At 38.8% G+C, this 23101-nt stretch overlaps 1 protein-coding gene across 5 annotated transcripts; it reads right to left on the bottom strand.

The window, feature by feature from the left end:
- Positions 1–1701: 1701 nt before the first annotated feature.
- Positions 1702–22885, bottom strand: TRAFD1 (TRAF-type zinc finger domain containing 1). 5 transcript variants are annotated; one of them, XM_075178490.1, is made up of 12 exons: positions 22742–22885; positions 21271–21358; positions 19892–20027; positions 19186–19239; positions 16052–16451; positions 13996–14286; positions 9822–9892; positions 7202–7378; positions 5346–5490; positions 4081–4309; positions 3368–3409; positions 1702–3285 (listed from the first exon to the last, which is right to left on the bottom strand). In XM_075178490.1, the coding sequence occupies exons 2-12, from the start codon at positions 21312–21314 to the stop codon at positions 3270–3272; spliced, it is 1605 nt and encodes a 534-aa protein (XP_075034591.1). In that variant the 5' UTR covers positions 21315–21358; positions 22742–22885; the 3' UTR covers positions 1702–3269. The 5 variants fall into 5 exon arrangements, with proteins under 5 accessions (XP_075034591.1, XP_075034590.1, XP_075034592.1 ...); XM_075178489.1 differs by having other exon boundaries at positions 3368–3389; XM_075178491.1 differs by lacking the exon at positions 4081–4309.
- Between the last annotated feature and the right edge of the window lie 216 nt (positions 22886–23101).

Below are 23101 nucleotides of genomic sequence, written 5' to 3'. Positions count from 1 at the left end.
CTTTTGGTGGCACGGGGAGGGGGTTGGGGGGGCTTTACATAATGAGGTGGTTTTAATATTGTGTAAAATTAGTTACTATATATTATGACATATCATTACTATTTGCACACTTTAAAAAGAAAAAAAAACCAAACCAAAATCCATTGTCTCCTGTTTCTTAAAGTCCTTCATCCAGTCCTTTTCAAAAGAAGCTGAATTTAAGTGCTCTATTAAAAAGGGTTGGTTCTCTATTTCTACTGCCAGTTCAACTAGTAACTCCACCTTGCCACTTGTAGGGGTAAAGTCATCAGCAAGCAGGCGAGGCCAATGCCAATATTAGGTGAACAAAAGCTATTGCTTAGAGTGCCAACATTTTGGTAGCACGAAAAGACAGAAATGAGTGTTTTTATTTTTCCCGATACCCATGTCTTGGGGATCATTGGCCTACAATGGGGAAGATGGACTGCATTTATTTAAATTGAGTGCACCTGCGTTCATTCTGTCTTGTGCGGTGATGCTGCTACTCCTCTGCGTCAGTGATAGGCTGGAAGTTTGGAGCTGTGCCATTAAGTATTACTAGACAACAGCGCAGCACCACACGAACCGCCTGTCTCACAGACACAGCTGGCTAAAGTAACTAAACAAAAACAGACCCTCTTCCCCATTGTCACCCAATGAGGGCATGCTTACTTTTCATCAGTACAATCCAATCGTATTAGTCAGGTTTCACATAAAAATGTGTTGTGAAAAAGTGATCAGGGACCTTTAGAATCTAGAAGCGTAAACACACCAAGTTATAATCTAAAGCTACTTCTTTCTGGGGACAAATGCATGAATGTACAGGACCTTCTAAGGCCAATGTTCAACATTTATATAGCCCATATTTATATTTATACAAATGTATCTCTGCTGGAAAGTCTCCTTAAAACTTGGAATTGGTGGTGATGAACGGTTTGTACTGAAGTACAAATATAGGTGTTTTGTGCTTTCTCAGATATGTACAAAACTTTATTCACTGTAATAAAAAACAAAAAAAATAGTGGGGGGGGGGGGGGGTGTTGATCTGGCAGACCAGATGATTAATTATTGGTAAAAAAAAAATATTCCTTTTAACATAAAGCTGAAGGCTTTTTTTGAATGAAAATCGGTCCCGTAACTCAGTTCTCTTTGTAAAATTGCTCTGTGGGGGGAAAATTTTTAACATGGCTGCCCCTGCAAAAAAAATGTGTCTCTAATGAAGCTCAAACCATGCCTCAAAGTAGACCGTAACCCAATCTACGAGTCTAAAATCATTGAGCTCCTCAGTGGTCTGGTACCCCCCTCCCTCTCCCCAATCTATGCAGGACATTTCCCATTTGAGGGGGCTGTCCCACTGTCTTGACCCAATGCTGTGTGTACTAGGGGTATTGAAGGGGAATTTTTTAGGAGAGGTGAAGGGGACAGACAAGCACCTCCAAAGCACTAGACATGCCCCTGTCTAGCATGACCATGCCCCCTTCTCATGCACTCAAATGTCACAAATTATAAATGTTGGTAGGTGGTTGCATGCTGAAAAAAGGGGCATCCCAAAGCCTTTCTGCTCACTACATCACGTTATGTGAACGTAGTTGACAGGTGATTGCATCACTTTGCAAACAATGCAAAGTGATGAGTTTTCTACTGAACCAATACAGTTCGTGTTCCAGGATCTATAGCCATAAAGTAATTTTAGTCAAACACCAATGAGGCAACTAGTGATTATTTTATTTAATGTTGTATAAAACACATTTAAAACAAAAATGAAAATACACTATTTACACTCGATTAACAGAAGGAAATCAATTCAGTGAAATAACATAACGCACCTGTCATTTGCACGCAGCCTAGTAACACACCAAGACTCAGGCACTTTGTGAAGTTACTGGTTCCTAGTCAATTCACAAGCTGCTTTCTCATGGATACTGGGTCAGCCTACAAAATGTTTGCATTCCATTGTATGCAGATAGTCCACTTTAAAGACTATTATGGAGAACAAATTATATTCCTGCAAGTAATCAACCAGTTCTCTTTATATTCTTAACAGCATGCTTGCATATCACTTACTTTTACTGATGTAAAAGCTTCTTTGACCTACTTTTTTAGTTTAAAGCAATCTCATTAAATATTCTACAGCAAAAACAATTGTATGTTTCTAAACGCAATCCTCCGCCACCAGTAGTAGCATCTTCATATTATACAGACAGTTAATATATTAATGTTTGCAACAAACATTGAGATGCAGTTAGTCAACATGGCTGTATTTGCTTAGAAGAGGGCATCAGTAATAGAACACAGTATGAATCAGATAGCATATGTGCTTAGTGACCAGAACACCATATAAAATAAATCTGTACTGCTCTCAAAAGATATCTATATATTTCTAACCATCCCACCAGTGGAGCACCACAAATGTCAATATGCCCGATGAATTTTAATATATAACCCTGAAAACACCAAGTAATTTTCAGGTGCTTCTTAACTTTTTTTTTTTTTTTTAATTAAAACGAAAATTAAACGAAAAACAAAAATATAATAGACACAAGATACCCAAGGAGCGGAAGACTATTACCTTTACAAGTGCCCCCCCATTTGTTTCGATTTCAACCAGTGAATGTGAACGTTATGATTCCGACTTGGATCTACGCATCTGCCGGATGAACCTTCTCTTTTTTTTTTTATGTGATGGTTTATTGTTATTTTAAAGAGTTTTGTTCTTGTAATTCTGTAAGAGGCCTGGCAGCACATATACAATCCTCAATTATCTAAAACAATATGCTACAATAATATCTCTATCAATTATTAATTTAAAGCAGTGTTCCTGGCTTATAGGTTAGTGCTTGCATAATTTTATGGGTCTATTTCTTATTTTCAAACATAAAGACATAGCTGTTTTCCACCACATATTTATTGCGCAAAAGGGGAAAATACACCACATACAAAAAAACATATAGCATCTTATCTACTACTGCCCCTATAATGGATATACATTAGGAAAATAGTATGAGACATAAGTAATCCACCTGTGGATCTGCCACCACTTCCTCTAGCTCTAGTCTTTATAATAGAATTATTACAAAAATGGATACAAAAGCATTGTTTGTAATACAGTTACAGAACTCAGAAGTTGATATAATCGAGATGAATATATTATAGAAATGGAATATAAAATGTAATACAGGAGAACAGTCCATAAATCGAAGCATTATTATAACTATCTGAGGAATTACATAACAAAATTCATTCTTCGTTATCAACATCTTCTGCTCCCATGTTTATCTTCTTTTTTGGCTGAATGAGAAAAATAAAATTAAAAACCACACACATTACTTGCAGCAGCATAATACTAACAGGTGGCTTAATGCACTCTTACCTTGCCTCTGGCGTTGGTATCCCTGCCAAAATGAAATCACACCTTTCGTTACAGAAGATATGCATGATTCATACGAGTATATCATTGTCTGCTGTACAATCTATATGAAACATCGGTAACATTTGGCAACCCCTATGATGCTTTGCTAGCTGAAATCCAATGTTTGCCCATTCTGACACACACACACACACACACACCACAGTGTTATGTCAGCCAGCACAAGTCAAACTCACCTGCTTGCATATATAAAAGTAATAATTCCTCTAGAAAAACCAGAGTATTTTCAGTGTTTCCCAAATCTAGTCCTCAGGTACCCCTAACAGTGCATGTTTTCCATATCCCCCTGCTGGAGCACAGGTGTAATCATTACTGACTGATACATTGTAACAGATCCACAGGTGGTATAATTATATCACTGATCACCTGGAAAACCTGCACTGTTAGGGGTACTTGAGGACTAAGGTTGGGAAATACTGGTATAGATAAATGCTTACATTCTTCTACATAACACATCAGGAATAAAAAGTATCTCCATAACTCAGACATGTTGCTATGTGCAAGATGTTTACCAGACTATTTGAAAAGAAAACTGGTGTTGACTATAGTAGGTTTCTGCAATTTATTTATAGAACCAGAAATCTGAAAATGATTTGTTTCAAAATGTGTTTTATTCATGTTACACTTTTTTAGAAGTTAGAAAATAACCACGCTACCTATTTGATGCTCCTGGATAGAGAGCAGGACTGTGGATATCATTGCGTTGGCTTCTGACTAGTTTAGAATTCTCTTCTATGTTCTTTTTTCTCAGTTCTTCTAGACTGGAGTTATTCATCTTGGTCTGATGGTATTGACCTCCCACTGCACCAATAGCTTTCTCAGGGTGCGGAGGTTTACTTGTATTCTCTCTTTTATGGTATCGGTTAGAGCTAGCAGTATTATTGTCTGTAGAGAAAACAGGCAAAATAGACTGGACAGAACTTTTTTTTTTTTTTTTAAATTATAAACAGGGCATTGCTTGGGACAGAAGCAATAACACTGCATCATGTGGTCAAAGTATGTTATTTTTAAGCAAAAAAATAAAAATACATGACACCCATTTTCTTTGTTCAGTCCATAAGTGATGCTCTATTTTTATTTGGATTATGGCCTCCAGGTAAGCACTGCACGGATGAGGTTATTGGCGTGGGGTAAAGTTACCACCTACTAGGCAGCATATGGAGTGGCACAGTTTATACTCAGAGGAAAGCATGGATTTCTGTTGAACTTGAAGGTAATGAAATAAAAAAAATAAAAAAAACTAATTTGGTTGTAGTAATTTAAATCAAATCAATATTATGTGAACAGTACTACATACATGTGCGTCCCTAACATGTGGAAAGATATCTACAGCTCAGGTATTAAAATGATCACCTCGTCTCCCAGCCAACACCATACTACCCCTCCATCCAACAACTAAGCTCCTCATAGGGTGACACTCAGACTAACAGACATGACCCTTAGCTCTCTCCTTCAGTAACTATGAGAAGCACCTGAATCCAAAAAAGAATGAGGGACTATGAGCAGTGTAGAGGAGGTACAAATGAACACCTACTGCTTTCTCAGTCACTGTATTGGAATGTAACTGGGGATTACCAGGGGAAGCATGCATTGATCTGGCCATGTATTACCATGTGCTGTAGGGAGATATGCCTCACCTTTATGTAGATTGCATCAGAGGTTCAAGATACATACATTAGGGTACTTACATGAAGGCAGATAAATATCATTGGCCACTATCTACAAGAAAGGCTAGTCCGTTATTAAAAGGTTTTCCCCCATTCCTCTACTAGTTCCTATCTACATTTGTAGACTGACATTTAGTACTTTTGCCTATAGCATTACATCCTGTATTAGTATTAAAATAAAAAAAAATTAAAAAAGTCTGATCCTATTAAATAGCCTTTCACATCTAAACGAACCATACAATGTTAATACTAACCTGCTTTGCGTCCTTGGGGTGACTGGGAGGCTGGTGGAATATCAGCAGTTCTGTGCTCTTCCTCAACATAGGAATTGTCTTCAGTAAGCAATGCTTTTAAATGGGGAGAGCTCTTTCCAGTGTTTGGACCCATGTCACATTGATCCTAGGAGAGACCAAGTCACTTTACATGCATTGCAAATAACAGTTTACCCTATTTAACAGATCAAGCAGATGCTTTCCTTTACCAGTTCAGATAATTAATGTTTTCTTTAAGCTTGACTCTAGCAACTTCCTTTTGTTACTAACTGTGTAGATATGCATTCCATGTATTATCTGAACACAAACGCAACTCTTTGAGATTGCAGAGTAGGTCATTAGGGAAATTGTACATAGGCATCTTTTCCACAAATTATACAGGTTGTGCATCACTGAGTCATGCAAGTATAGGTAACTTTGGACATGGATATATTATTTTGCTCCCTTAAGAGGTTGTGCCCTAAAAACATTAGAAACTCAGTCATCTGATCCTACATTCCCTGGAGTCACTGAATATACAATTGTCAAAGACACCAACATGATCTCTTGGACAAATACAAAAGTAAAAAGTAAAGAGATATATGTAAACAAATATTTGTATTACAGGCATAATAGTACCAATGTAAACACCAACTGTATCCTATGGTAAGTAAATGTAGGCTTTTCAGGTGTCATCAATACTAAATACCACCTTTGTAAGTAAAGGGTGCATTCTACAAAATTCAAAGATACCTTTGCTTCAGGTAGGATATATGCAAAACATGTTGAGATACTGGTCTCTTAGGATCAGGGCTGAGAATGGACTATAAAACCTTTAAGCTGCAAGCTCTCCTCCACCACATTAACCCCTCTGCTCTCAGACTCTACAAAGCCTCCTCAACCACAGAAATCTCAGATCTATTCATTTTCAATAACATTCCACCTCTCTGTAATAACTCTAAATGCTACATGGTCTTATTCGGATACAAACCCTGGCACAGCCATTAGCCAAGTGGCTCCAGCAACTCTTTGATCTCAGCCATGACACACTAAACAAATGTGATGCCTTCACAAACTCTTGCAAAATAGAACGGTATTGGTCTCCAGCTTCTAATCACTTTCTCAAATATACGGCTATATAATGCTCTGGACACCACCAAACAAAATAAACTTCTATTCTCTAGAGCCTGCTTAGGTGTCTCACCCAAAAGGTCTCTTTACATTTAAATCTCTTTCCAACCCTCTCAAACCAAAACACCTGTGACTACCATGAATGTCCAAGATATTACTTGCAAGAAAATATGGACAAGACCCATCATGAAATGGTTTCTCTTCCCTGAGCAACAACTTATTAATTTCCTACACACACCTTCTGGCACCTTCTCTTCATCTGATCCCACAACAAACAATGATTAAGTTAAAGTTCGTTCCCCCCCCCCCCCCCCCCCAACTCTATACAATGATCTAATAGCCCCCACAAAATATCTTGCTCATCTTACCTTACCTAGATCTTCCTCTCCCCTCCAGTATGTTTCCATCATTAATCAAATATGTGGTTAATTGTATTCTTTAAAATATATATATATATATATATATATATATATATATATATATATATATATATATATATATATATATATATGCACATACACATATACCAAACTCTCTCTCTCTCCTATTAACAGCCGATCACTCAGCATCCATGTTCCTCTGAGCTTCTGGAGAGGTTTGCCTACACTCTAGTCAGTGCATAATCGAATCATGCAGAGTGAAATTGGAAATATTTTTGTACAACTAGCAGCAGGTGCTGCATCTGTAGCTAGATGTTCTTAGCTACACTCCTTTGCAATTTACCGTACCTGATGATGAAACAGGATCTCTCCCTCCATTAGTATGCCACAAAATTCACAGGGAATGAGGACACTATGCGAATTGTCAACAGGTGGTGGGGATGATCTAGGATTCTGTGAAAAGTCCACTAGAGAACAAGGAGAAGGTCTTCGGTTGAAGGAAAATGCACTGGGATTGCAAGCAGACTGTAACCAGAAAAGAACAATGTGAGACAGCCTGTCTCATTGACATGTAAAAAGAGAGCAATATATAAAATGTAAAAATACCCACTTTAGGTTACATTAAGACACATATTTCCAGCATAATATATTATATATATGAAGATTACATTACTATATACAGTTCTTGCTTGTAGGGGTGTTCTATTCATATTGAGCTCAAAATCTTCCAGCAATGTAATGAAAAGGGCTGGGTGAGCAAACTGCTAAAGCTGTAATAGATACATAATTTGGTATGGGGGGACCAGGGAATAAGACAATTCCATGAAATAGAAAAATCTAAAAAAAATAGTTCTTAGATTTGGGGACATGGAAAAAAATAAATAAAAAGTTACTGTAGTTACTGTTTTTTGTCCAGAGCTATAAAGGGGCACAGATGGTGGGTTATGTTTCACCCCTAAGAGGCAGGGCACTGGGAAAAAAAATAAATAAAATATTTCTCCTGCTCTCTGCGGTTAGATATATAGCCCCACTTGTCCTGTGAGATAGTGGAAGAGGCATCAAGTGTCCCTTCCAGCTAACACACAAGTGCATTTTCAATGGAGCACATGTGGATTTACGCATATAGCATTTCAAGGGTCAAGAACAAAGTCCCCTGGCACTCACATGTAGTGGATAAGAGTGTGTGGGTTGGTCAGAAGTAGTGTAATTAGCTTCAGCAGAGATCAAGTTTTATACTGGGAGAGAACACTCTTTGAAGCACCATGTAGAAATAGAAGCCTATAAATACCATGGAAGTCAACCGGGCTAGTTATGATTTGGACCATTTAATATTCCAGCCGTGTGACTCCAGAGGCCATGACCTTGGTAAAGGCCCACAGAACACATAACAGGCCAAAAGGGCGCACCCAAACCTGGAGGTGTGCTCCCTGGCAGAGGAAGAACTAGTTGTCCTTCCTATGGGCATATGAAATATAAAGGAAAGCCAGAAATTCCCCTTCTCGCAATAAAATTCAATGAATTAATCTCTTGCATCATTCCTGCAGAACAAGTTTGTTGAAGGCCTTCATATTCATATTCAACACAGGTCTGAAGGAACCATCCTGCTTGACCACAAGGAAGAGACTGGAATTGAAACCCCAACCCCAATGAAGAGCAAGGACAAGATAGCCCTTTAATGATACATCCCCAACTGATGGCATTGCAATCAAATATAAAAGGTGTCCCTGAAGAGAAGGAAACGAGCAACAACCACTCCACCCTCAGGATTCGTGTCATTGTCATCAACTTTGGCGATTTCCTGTTGAGAAGTCAAGAAGTACTTCTGTTTGAGCTGCCTGAGCCTTTGAGGAATGCTCCCATGACGTGTACTCGGGCAGGATAAGCAAATGTTGCTGTGGAAGTTGCGCTTATTCCAAGTAAGGATCTCTTCCCACCTGCAGTGTCATTGAGTATATTCTCCCAAAGAGGGCCTTATCTGAAAAAGACAGCATAGACGGGGGACCTATTGGAAGTATACTCTCCTGATCAAAATTTGAGCCAGGGGATTCTGCACGCTACCAATAAACTGGCTGAGGATCTGGCACAAACAACGCATCCTCCATGTAAGATGTTGCACCCTAGATATTCCAGGCAAAAACACTGATGAGAATGAAGAGTCAGCCCTCACTGGCTAGTTCCACTGTGTTCCTGTGAAGGGTGGACCGATCAGTTGTGGTTGTACAGGCTACTGTGGCAGTCAATTAAGCTGCAAACATGGGAGACAGACTGTAGCAGGCAAAGGATTCTATGGACTAAAAGTAAATGTTGTAACCCATGTAGTTATGCTATTGCCCAACTGTCACTTGGGCAGAACCAGACTGTTCCTGAACAGTTCGACTGGGAGTCTCCAGAGAACTTCCCCAGCAAATTGCACTCTCAAAGAACCTTCTTCCACATTGCTGCCACCAGGAATGAAATCTTTTAAAGCGGAATGAGATGTTCTACTGATCCCAGAGTTAGAATACACTGCATTAGGTTCCATTGTTGTTCAATTGACCTGCAGTAGAGGCCGGGGGTGCTGTGGTGGAAATTAGTGGTTGTAGGAGAAAAGAACACCACCAGTATGTCCCAGTGTACAGCTGAGGCTATTCCTTAAAATGTAAAAATATTAAATAAAAAAACAAAAAACAAAAAAAACAAACAAACTATTAATAAAAGGCTAGGAGCAGGTAAACATATGGATTATAGGGATAAGGATTCCACTTTGTTTTCAGTGTCCCCATGATGAGGTATGAGCCATTACCATGTCTATGTTCCCCTACTGCTAAAGGAGAATTGTCAATTATTGATTCCAAAATGGTACACACATGAAAAATTAGAAGTCAATGCACAACTTTGTAGCGAGTTTTGAGGCAGCACTGAAATAGTCAAACAACAGCTATACTCAGCTTATTACTGTGAGAAGCAAAAGGCTTCAGGATAAACATACCTGATGCAAAATAAGATCCTGTTCAGGGAAGAGCTCTTCACAGAACTCACAGGGCAGTTGTGTGTCATCAGCTAAACAAACAAAATAATAATTTCAAAAAAGGTAGATAAAGATCAGTTTTAATTTAGTTGGGAGACCAGCAGTCAGTCAGAAATAGACAGGGCTGGGAGATAAAAACTGCAATCATGTCTCCTGCTGTGAGGTATGGAGAAAGCCAGCCCATCAGAGCATAACGCAGTCTGAACTATTGGGTGGGGGGTACGAGAATTGTGACATTGATTACACCGACCGTAATATGTCGATGAGTAGAATTCCGGCATGGAGCAAATTTAGACTTACCATAAAAACGACTGACAACATTTCAGACACGCCACATATAAATGCCGATAGCAGAAAATGCCGCCAGTCTGCTTCTCGTGACATTGCTGGTTTTAAAGGAGGTAATGGCAGGACTCGGCGACCTAACCCTTTTTTGGATTATACAGGCACCAGGTCTTGCCATTGGCCCCTTAAAACCAGCAATGTCACTAGAATCAGACTTTCTGCTGTCTGCATGTATATGTGGCGCCTGAAGCGTTGCAAGTCGTTTTTATGGCAAGTCTATATTTGCTCCATGCCGGAATTGTGACATTGATTAAGTACTGTCGGTGTAATCAATGTCATAATTCTCGTCTTCGTAAAAAGGACTAGCACCAGAACTATTAGCATACAGACTGCATGTCCTTGTTCACTCATTTGAGTGCAAAATAGTGCATTTATTTAAATACAAAGTGTACAAAGCATTGCATAACAAATATATTGGACCTGGTGACAGGTTCACTAATCAGAAATCCTTTAGTATGTAAGCTTATGGCTAACATCAACACCAGAGAAAATGCTGCAATTGTATAAGTAAGCAGTTTTTATACACACACCCCACACTTTCTATTGAAGGACATTAAAAAATAGCTCTCCAGTGGCTCGATAAGTTTCATTAAAACATTACAGAATGGTTCATTACAAGAAAGGAAATAGTAATTTCCCCAAATATATTACATCACAGATCCTCTAGCACTCCAGTAATAACATAACTCTGCCTATGTAGTACACAGTAGGGATGCCCGCCCCTTGTCACTGCAGTAGACAGCACAAGGCTGTAGAATAGCCCAAAGTGATGCAGCAGCCAGGAGAAAGATTCCGAACCACACAGAAAGCAGCGGCATGTAGGATATAAGGACATCTAGCACTATGCTATAGGAATATTCACTAACAATTTTATTATTTCTTTTACAATGATTAATACTTAATAGAAGGTGAATATAATTTAAACTTTGCTCTAGGGAAAGTGTGTGTTGGCCAATTGCATATATCGCAGGTTGCGGTCGGCATTACATTATGCCTTCATGTTCTGAGCAGAACGTATTTGAAAAAAAAACTACAACTTAACCCCAGGTAGCCTGATACAACTGACTCTTCAGAGACCATGTGTAGAGTACAAAGGTAAACCATAAAAACTGACATTTTAACTGCTGGAAACATTCAACCCTTGGGCACCACAATGCCTCTGTGAATAAAAGACAAGGAAAAAAAAAAGGAAATGAAAGAAAGACATTAAAAGGAACCATTTTAAATCACATCAGATAGGAAGCCATTGTTAAAAGGGCCACAACCATATCTTCTCCACACAATGTAATCAAGCAAAATCAACAAATATAGGTCTGCAGAACCAGTGACTACTTGGAATAGTTGATACTCTATCATGTGCTATACAGCTTTGTGCAAACTACTGTTTTCTGCCATCAGACATTTCATACTCTTAAGCTACATCCACACACAAGTATTCCTTGGGTGGCTTGACCAAGGCAGAGCATAAATGAGCACAAACAAAAAATTGACGCAAACAATCTTTCAGGCTCCCATTTGTTCCTCACTGCTAATGACCAGACAAAAACAAACAGTGTGAAGTTCGCTTTAGTCTAGTGAAGAATACAACAGGGGTCCCTCACAGCATGTAGTATGAATGCCCTCCTTAGAATGCATGATGCTCTGTGCTATGGAAATGCTGGAATGTATTAACTGCAAGCAGTCAGAGCAGTGTTTACTCAACCAGGCTAGATTGGTTTGGGGGGGGTGCGATGACGCCATGTGTTGGCGGCACTATGCATTCCCATCATCAACTCAGCATTAATTACGTTGATGAGCAGTTAAGCTAGGCTTTACCAAGGAATGCACATATTAGTTGCACTAGCAGAGTTGCTGGAGCTGCCTGCCTTGTCTACTAGTACCACCGTCTAGCCTTTGTGGCCTTGCTTTTCCATCTTTCTGTAGGGATTGGGAAAACAAACAATTTTACTTACCACATTATATACCAGTCTAGTCACCTGCCCTGAGGATCGCACGAATCTTAATTGGACTCGGTTGTCAGTTCATTAATCTCAAGTTGTTCTTTATTGTATTCAATGATATTTTATAAATAAAAGTATAGCAATTTGTTTATAAACACAGGACCACATTGCCAACGACAGCGTGTGGAAACAGTCGTGTGACCAGGAACAGATTCATTTGGTTACTTCACTCTGGACATTGCATATCGTGTTCAAACGGAAAGATGTGCTCAACTGGCTCCATTTTTATTGTATGACAAGCTAGCTACTAGTAAATCAAAGTTCCCTGTGGAAGATATACATGGCTCTTCCACATTAACTAGAGAAATTATTTAGGCTCAAGAACAATCAGTGGAGACCTGAATAAAATCTGTTCTAATGCACTAAAATATCACAAGTAACTTGATTTACTAATATCTGGCTTGTCATACAGTAAAAACTGATCCAACTGTTGAGACACAAGATACCATGTTTATAAAGGTCATTAAACAACGGTTATCTCAAATATTTTCAGTTCCGATAATGTCCTGAGATAAAACACACACATTTGAACATGTATCTTTCACACATGCATGTTGTATATTAGTGGTAGTGGTCATTCGGTGCAAGGTCTCTGAATCGGTAATACGCTTATCACTCTTTATGCATCGGTTTCACATTTGAACCAGATGCATTTCTCTATAAAAAGGTCTTATGACTTTGCTCCAGTTTATAGATCAGACCTGGCCAAGCTGTGGCTTCTCCAGGTGTTGTGACACTAAGGCCTGGCATAATCTGCCAGCCATCAGCTTATCTACTGCCAAAGCATGCTGGGGCTTGTAGTTTCACAACACCTAGAGAGCCACAGGTTGGCCAGGCCTGTAATAGATGAAAAATGTAAATTATAAAGAATATTAGAAAATTAAAAATAAATTCATAAGCAGAATTCCTCAATTAATTTTGGGTGGGGTTGGGTTAAGACAAATTGCACACAGATTTGTCCGATATCCCCACTGACAGAAGGGTTCCCACCAGCTCACCTCCCCTCCCCTGAGCTTCTTTGAGGATCGATGTGAATAGTATCAATTCGCCTTTCCTCTGCGATTCTGTAATGATTGCGGATTTAAATCCCAAAACGCAGCCCACAGGAGTTACTAGCCCTACTGGCTTATTACTGCAGTCCAGCATGAACCGCTATAGCTACAGACTTGGAACTGCTCCCAAGTTTTCACAATCAGGCCTGCCACACTTGTTAGAGTTCCCAGGTTCTGCATTACCCCGACACCTATGCAGATTACAATATTCTATATTAGAATAGTAATTATAATATTATCTATGCTATGACGTGGTATGAAAAAAAATCCAATAAATTTATAGGTAGCAGAGGAGTGCAGAGATGCCAGATTCTGAGTACTCTGTCAAACATAACTGCTTAGCACACAACCCTGGAAGCAATGTCCAGCAGTTCAGTTGTAGTAGTCAGAGGCATATATGGACAGTGTGTCCAAATTTAAAAAAGGTAGTTTAGAAATGATAGTTAGGAAAAACAAGATTAACTACAGAACCAATTTAAAATGGCACAAAGGGAAACCAATCCTAAGCAACAATACAAAGGACAACGTCTTGTTCTACCAACCAAGTTCATTCGCAGTTAAATTGGATCAACTTGAGTTGTTTGTTGTTTATTTCCCCCCCCCTTTCTTTCACAGAAGACATCCCAGTATCATAAAATGAAGTTGAAACAAGTTGTACCTCAACAGAACACTAATATACTGTATAGGACATTCACTCCAAATTCAAATCATAGGAATGTGGGCAAGAATGCTACTTACTGGTAGGACCGCTGGGGACATCAAATGGCAGCGATTTATCATCAGAAAAATAGTTAAGACTGCTCGGCCCATGAGAAGTCACCTTGTTTAAACTATCCTTAGAATAAAAGTCCATCCAGAATTCCTTTCCCCTTTCAGTAAATGGAGGATTGGGCTCAGGGTTGAAGGGTGTCTTGTTCCGATGGCTTGCAGATTGGAAAGAGTCATAACTGCATTGTGCTTTAGGCTTTTCTTTGGGTACTTCCCATATTTGCTCTGGGATGTCTCTGGGCAGATTTGTTTGTTCTCTCACTAGATCAAGAAAAGAATTCAACAAGGTATTAGGGCAAGCATACCCCATGTTAGTACAAAAAAGCAACATACTATAGTAAAAGCTTAATACAGCTCCTGTAAAAAAATGTTTGCCCAACATAATTAAGACTATTAGTTTCTATAAGGAAGAAGTGAATAATATTAAAAAAACAAACAAAAAAAGGCATAGAGGTAGCGATGGATTGTTTACGGCATTGGAAGACCTGCGGGATTGGAGGATTGCTGCGCCACAAGTCTAAATAAGTGTTTTAGCTTGAAGAGCACTTTGTCACCTTTATATTAAAGTACCTTTTACATAGTGCCCTATGTAATGTGTGGGAAGAAAATATTCCTCATATATGTTCTCTTCTCCCAGAAGACCAAGTGGTATGTAAATAAATAGATAGATATGCCCCTTTTGCAACTACAAACCATAACAATCCCTCCAAAGAAAAAAAAAGTTGGCTGCATATCTGAGCAATTAGAACATTGAATTAAAACAACTTTATTTAGAGTGCAGACCAAACAAAAGGTTGAATGTTGAAATGTGAATGTGTGGAAAAGATTAAGTCAGCTTCTGACTTGGGCAACACCATGTTACACTTACTCCTGGCTGACTTGCTCCCTATGTCACAGCTTCCCTCCTTGAACACTTCCCGTGTGCAGAAAATTGCCAAGAAGTGAGCATGAGTAGGTGCAGAGCCGTAACTCAGAATTCTAGCGCCCAGGGCGAGAAAGACAAATGCCGTCCCCTTAGCCCTCAATTTTAACCAAATTAACCTAAAATATTCCTAAATTGCGCCCCCCTTCAGCGTTGCGCCCTGGGCGGTCGCCCCGTCGCACAGCCCTAGTTACGGCCCTGAGTAGGTGGACTTACTCAGAATGTGCTGTATGTAAAATTACATGCTTCTAATATTGTATGCCACTTTGCCTGTATGAGAGTATAGAAGGACAGTATTCCCAGCTACCCCTCTACATATATAGCGCTTTATTTGGAGAGAATTTTTACACAAAAAGGTGACAAGTTCACAATAACAAAGCAAAATCCGCATTTTGGCTGGCATTCTTCTTTATTTGTCTTCTTTCTATGGGTTCCAATTAAAATAAATAAAAGGAAAGCCCAGAACAAGCTTGTTGTCCAGCAGGGGTGGGGTATAGTATCCTGACGTTTGGGATAGAGACACCCACTATTTCTAAAAATAAAAAATGGATAAAAAAGGACGAATAGTAAAATCACTACTATGTGAAAATATACACTTACCTTCACAGCGAAGGCGTTTATTTCCAAAGAGTCTTGTATGCGACGGCTGGTAATTCCGAAGATGGTGTATGTCGCCGCTGGATTATGATGTCAGGTAAGGGAAGTTTTGTGCACCCTAACCATATGATTAACATACCTCTTTAAATGTCTTCGGCGACATCACAATCCAACGCCGGCATGCAGCACCTTCGGAATTAGTAGCTGTCGTATACCAGACTCTTCGGAAATTGATGGCATCGCTGTAAAGGCAAGTGTATATTTTCATCATGTATTGATTTTACTATTCATTTTTTTTGTGTGTAGGGGATAGTGGTTGTTGGTATCCCAAGCATTGGGATACAGATTACCACCAGTCCACCAGATCCTTACACTGGAGGATTTAATACAGACAACAATGGCAGACATGAGCAATGATGGAAACAAGGTAACAGTTGTAGTTGTAGGCACATACCTACGTACAAGCTGTAACACAAATGAAAACACAAATAAATACAGGTATCTCACCTCTGTTTTGCTCTCTCCCTGTGTTTTGGGCTATTTCACCATCAAATGCCTTTAATGATTGGGTTAAAATGGATTTCCCATAAAATCTATTGGGCAAATGCATAGGCATCCGAGAGTACAGACTGTCTGTGAAAGTAGACCTGTTATTAGGAGGTTCAAACCATGCACCCTCATAGTCTCTGTCTGTCCAACTATGTACTCTTGCAGGTTTCTTTGGAGGTGCTACTTTGCCACATTCAATAGGGTGGTAATTAAGGTCCTTGGTCATCACACTGCAGCCACACTTCTCACAGCGCTCAGTCCGGGCTCCACAATAATCTTCATGGTCTTCTAGTTTATTGAAGGCAAGTTCCAACTCACAAAACTGGCATTTCACCAGGCGGAGAGGACAAGCAGATCGCTACAAAAGACAGACACATTCATATATGCATTACTACTTTCTGTATACACATAATACTAGGCAACTAAATACACTACATGTACCAAGACAGAGATAGATATATTTTTTTTTTACTTTCATTAGTGTCTGATGGGTTGGAGGCAGAGGTTTTCAAGTAGTGCGCAAGAATTTGTTAACAATTATTCCAGATACTTGTAAAGAAACTGTGAATTCTGCCATTACAAGCATCAAGTACTCTTTTGCCATAAAAAGGTGCAATAACTTACATGCAAATACCATCTTTTCAGAGATCTATCTTAATTGGTTATGCAAAATGTTGAAAGATTTCTGCAAGCCATGAAATAGACAGATGTTCCAAGGACTGCAAAATTCTATCATACAAGATATTAACTCTAATAGATTTCTGCCCCGTACCTCCGAGTGGATGATGACCTAGATGCATTTGAGTCAGTGTAGGGACAGACATATTTTATCATAGGAATGTTGACGACTTATTATCCGATAACATTATTTTCCAAAAGACTACTATACAGTGTCTACATTATATGCACACAAGCAAGCCAAACCATGCTACCTTAAACTGAAGCCATCACCTGCACAAGACACACACAAACACACATGTATATTACATGCTACATACACACACACACACACATATACACGTTACATTTAATTATTCAAAGTGGACGTGACCTAGGGCTAGATTTACTAAGCTGCGGGTTTGAAAAAGTGGGGATGTTGCCTATAGCAACCAATCAGATTCTAGCTGTCATTTTGTAGAAGGTACTAAATAAATGAAAGCTAGAATCTGATTGGTTGCTATAGGCAACATCCCCACTTTTTCAAACCCGCAGTTTAGTAAATCTAGCCTCTAGAGTTAATTTGCCTTCTGCAATGTAGCAGTAAGTACAGGACAGAAAGGGGCAGTGAGCGGGGTGCTGTTTTGCTACTTTTTTTATGTAGCATAGCATGTGTGTTATTAACTACATTGTCAAGTAGTACATTGCAATTACATGTTATCAATGTTTGCACCACAACTATGCATGTGGCAGTTATTATATTTCAGAACATATAAAAGTGTAATTCATGACCCAGTCACATTATATAGTTAGACACTTTCTACACTGTGGGTGTTGTCTTACTGTAAGAAATATACAGAACTTCACTATCAAAGATTGACAAAAAGATGCTCCAGGTATATAATTTACTTTTCCTTTATAATATCTGTTATGAAATTACATTTTCCCCGTTTTCAAACCCTAGGACACCAAGGTCTATGGGACAGATGATTCTCAACTACTGGTATAAAAGGGTTTTATCTTTTTGTTTTATGCTGCTCTCTCATGATTATTTTATGTATTCTTGTATTAACTTTGTAAAAACATGTATATCAATTCAACTTTTGCTTCAGAAAAGACTATTATTCTTAGTTCTAGTCTTATTTAAAACTTAAATACTCATCAAATTGCATTTTTGTCAGTCGGTAGGAGCAACCAGTGATTGGTTTAAAACTTGAGAATGTAGTGGTGGCAGACAGTAGAGGTCTAGAAATGCATTATGCCTTCCTTCATAGGTTCAGCACTTCGTATAACCCTCAGGAAACTGGAGTTGCTATGCAGCAGCTTGCACAGCAAACTCCTGGAATGCCCACTGTGTTTGTGAAACAGGTACAGGGGGCACAGTTTGGGATGTTCAATATGCAAGTTACTGCATAGTAACAACTGCGGTCTGAGCTGAGGACATAACCAGAATATTATGGGACCAGGGAGGCACTTAACATTTACAAACAGTTGCCTACGCTGCACTGGTTTTTTTTTAAATAGAAAAACTGTTTTGGAGGTAAATTGCCTTCAATAGGGAGATACTTCAAAAAAGAGCTAAACATGCATTCAAACAGTTGGAAGGGTGATTTAGCAAAGCCGTGGTGCAGATTAAGTGATAGAGAATTGGGGTTCTCAGTTGAGGAGGGTCCTTTGTTAAATCTCTGTTGAGCCATGCTTGAGTGTTTGGCCCAATGCACATGCAATGTTATCTTTACAGTCTGGGACTTTCTGATGCGTTTCTAGATCTATCAGGGACTTTCTGTTGTGTTTCGAAATCTGTCAGGGACTTTCCTCATCAGGCTTGATGGATATTAATATTTACCATGGAAACTATGGAACAAAACCAACATATTGAACCAAAAGGTAATTTCACAGAATGGCAACTTAACCAGACCATACGCTCTTCATGGGACTGCTCCATAGCCGGTTACATTAAGCAGATAATTTTTTTTGTGAAGATTTATATAAAAAATGGCCCTAAATATACAACATATAACCCATTTCATTTTAGTGTGTAGTTTCGTTCTACAGAAACCTCACTTAAAGCAATGAAAAACAAAACAATAAACAGAAAGTCAGTCAGCAATAGTTAAACAACATGTAGCCATAACCAACAGGTTAAGCTAGAGAATGTAAGTTAGCTAACTGCAAATAGCCATTATAGAATAACTTATTATGCCTTCAGAAAACCCCAAACTGAATTTCTGGTCAAACAAAAAGATGGAACATGTTAGATTATCTGTAGAAGTGTGGTTCATTTTTATTTTTATTATTTTGAAGGAACAAGAGTCACTAAATTAATTGGACCAATAATACAACAATGCAATGTTCCTCTGCAGTTCTGCTATGCCTTAACTGCTGTTAGGTTAACAGGATTTCACGCAAAACAAAGCGTATAACAGTGTACGAACCTCATGCTCCTCCAGCATATACTTCTCCATGCTCATTTTACATTTACAGGTCACCTGCAATACATACAACTAAATCATCAACCGTTACCATTATGCTGAACACAGGACACAACAAAATTCAGTTAGAAGCCAAAAATTAAGTTAAATAGATGTTCAAATAAAATGCTTTACTACGATATACCACACAATGCAGGGCAGAAGCTTGAAGTAGACCCATTTAATGAGATTAACACATTTTAGAATATACATTTTATATTTATGTCTGCTTTAAGAAAGCCGAAAAAGGCGCAGAAAGACTTCCCGTACTATATCTGAAGTACACGGTTACTTTTAGAACTGTGTTTTGCCTTTTACTGAACTCCATTGCAACGTGGTACATTACAGTAAAAACATTTGGCTTTTCATTCTGGCGAGATCAGAGTTTGTCTTGCTTGTTTCTTCATTGGTTTTATGATTATTCCATCTTGATGGGAAGAAACCTCTATAAACCAGTTTTCCTCCCATATCCAAGTTGTGACATATTACTAAACTGTTTGCACTGTAAATGATCTACTAGCAACTTGCATTTTAGTCCCCCATAGGTTTGCTCTGGGCACCGAATTTAAAAAGATGACCAGGTACATAAAGTAATACAGTCATGGCTCAATCATTTTCCAAAAATATATAAGATGACATTATTGAAAGAGTATAACCAACATGTGATTACCGGGGCATGTTCATTGGTCACGTGCTCATCCATATCGCTGGTGGGAAACGGTTCTTTGCATATCTTGCATACACTGATATTGCGTCTGCAGTGAATCTCATGAATAGTGAAATTTATCATAGGAATGTCACGTTTACTGGAAACAAAATACAAGAGTATCATTAATATTAATCAGCTTGGCATCTGTAGTTACATGATAGAAAGTATTCTCCCACAAACTACCTACAGATCATTATTATGTCCCATATTCCCCCAGAGGTAAAGGAAACATTTGCAGAAAAGATAGAACATGGCTTATACAAGTAGGCTGCTGAATGGTTATTCTGTTTAGAAAGCAACTAGTCCAATTAAAGATGCCAACAAATGCTTAATAAATCTGCTCCTTGTTACCATAACTATTGGATAGTTGTGTCTAGGAGATGACATGTATGATTACAGAGATTCAATAAATTAATTCTGTGGTAAAATAATCTTGTTTCTTGCGAGTTTCCTATACTTGTCACTAGTTCTTCACTATATAATATAATAAACTCTGTCATATTAGCTCCTTGCATCCATCCACTGCCAACCGGGCCTTCAGCTTAATCTCCTGGCATCTCCTAGTTGTGGGTCTTCCCTCAAGCAAGCAATGGCATTGGTAAGTACTGCTTTTCTCTTGTAAGATTGGCAATGCTACTGGCAGTGTGTAAGCAGCTCACTCCACTCATGCACAACAGTTCAGCTACTGAAATGAAGGAAGGGCCTTCTAGACAGGCAGAAAACAAGAATTATTACCTGCCTAAATTTCAACTATTCAATAAAGCTGGCATTAATATGAGGATGTGGGATGAGGCGAGGCACGGATACGAAGGATGTGTTCATCTAAATGCTCTAATAAAGGGACATCTCATGGGTCACTAATAGAGCCTCATTAGATGGCAAATAGAATACAGAGTGTGCACGGTCTTCAGATTCTCTAAGAAAGTGAAAGGAATCAGGAGTAGTGTAGCTGCGCAGGTAGGACATCTTGCAAACAGGAAAGCAAAACTCTGCAAAGTGGAGCTAGCAATATATTTTATTGCATTGTATGCATAGTGGTGTCATATGCAGACAATCAATGTACAATGGTGTCATTAAGATAATCATCTAGATTAGAAGCGCATTATTGTATTTGCATACTCCATATCATCATTGCTGGAAATCATTTGTACATTCTGTGTCCCTTAGACTTGCATTCAAGATTTGTTTTCAGACCATATGACATACACTAAATAAATTAAAACATAGCTAGACTATATTCTGCTTACAAATAGGATCCAATTTATTTTTTTAAAAGCATAGTGTTTAAAACCACAGCCACCAAATAGCCAGGAGTGCCTTGTGTTACAGGGTTTACTCACCAGTTTCCACACAAACGTGTCTCCTGCTCAGCCTCAGAAGCCATGATCAGTGTCTTTCAGCAGTACAATTACTCTCACTTTCAGTTCACTGAAAATACATGAATCTATGAATCACTTCTTGGAAATGCCCTAGTGAACAGCTCCTAGACTACAGAAATGAATCATAGAAACACATCCAGAGGATTACAAGGTTCATTTATATAAAGTTACAAGTAGACAGGGAAAGATAATGCATAGAAATAAAACACTAAACATTTTAGCACCAGTGCTCAGTAGTACATCATCTTGCCTCTTTGAGCAGTTTACCCAAAACACACTTGTTTGGACAGACTCATCACTGTAAACACTTCTAACTTGTAATCATCATTTTGAATTACTTATCTGGAGAACACTGCTTATGTCTCTGTGCAGATTACTGCAGGGCTAATAATGCACAGAAAATCTAAGGTTCACGTGACACAATAGTGGATAAAGTAATGGTCTCAAATTTCTTGCATATGAAAGCTATATATCAGCCTAATTACATTTCTGACAAATTTACCTCTGTTCCATAAGAAAACCAAATTACACAAAATGCCTGATTTAGGACATGCCATTATTAGTTTGTCATTGACATCAATATTCCCAAAAGTTAGGCAGCGCCAGTATTTTGGTAGGCACATTGGCTACCTGACTCTTGCATTTATCCAACCATATTAAAGATAATGATAGTAGCCAGAGAGCAAAAAAGAGTTACCAGCTCCTGACTTTACTTTCTATCCTGTAAGAAAACACCTGCTACCTAAAATAACATACCTGCTAGCAAATGTTTATTATTGTGACAAATTACTTTCTTAAAAATACTTTGTCATTGTCGAACAAGCCTGACGATTACAACATTATAAGGGCTCAACAGGTTTCCCTTAAAATACACAATATCAATTATAGAAAAACAAATAACAATGACGCCAATATTTTTGTTTTATTGTATGATATTTAAAACAATGTGCCAAATCTACTACACCACAACAACAAATGTCATTTATAGAGGGTGAGTATAGATAATACAAATATGATAGAGTGAAAAAACACCTATATAGAATCATATGTGGCTACAGGCTGTAGCCTACAGCCCCTGGGAAAGGTGTAAGGTACAGTAGAAAACGAAAGAGGCTGGAACTGGTTACAGTAGGGATAAATGTCATGAATCACCATGACACAGGAGAAATAGCGAGCAGTCACCAACATGAAAACCGCAGGCAACCTGTAGCTCTGTAGCTGTTGTGTAAATAATAGTCCCAGCATGCCCTACAAACCATGCTGGGACCTGTAGTCCCACAGCCTCCGAAGCCTACACAGGATCACAACCCAGGGTACAAGGCTTTATGCGCACTGCCCCTAGCGCCCCACATTTAACCCCTAACCTCCAGCGGAGCCCATCAAGCATATATGATCTTGTGGACCCCACTTGGATGGCTTTATCCTCTCTCACCTTGTGCTGAGGACCACTGCGCACACTGGTCAGCTGTCACTACCGGCTGCACAGCCCGCAATCGTTAAGAAGACAAATAGACACTGCCACTTCCTCATACTGAGCCGCCAGGCACATCCTTCAGCTAACCATTGGGCGAGGAGTCTGTCAGTCAAAATAACATCATCCAGCCGGTTGTCGACTGTTGATTGGCCGCGCCTACTTTATTAACCCTGTAGTTGCAATGACAATGGGTGGTGGAGTCTTCATGTATAAAAAGTATATACACATATTGTACTAAGATTCTAACCAAGATTTCCTGTTGATTATAGATTTTTGATAGGCCCAACCTGATTCTGTTTTCAAATCTGTAGCTGATAT

Source organism: Mixophyes fleayi, chromosome 1, assembly GCF_038048845.1.
Source record: "Mixophyes fleayi isolate aMixFle1 chromosome 1, aMixFle1.hap1, whole genome shotgun sequence".
Taxonomy (NCBI): Eukaryota; Metazoa; Chordata; class Amphibia; order Anura; family Limnodynastidae; genus Mixophyes; species Mixophyes fleayi.
The sequence above is the reverse complement of the archived record's forward strand: the minus strand, read 5'-3'. Positions and strand labels throughout refer to the sequence as shown.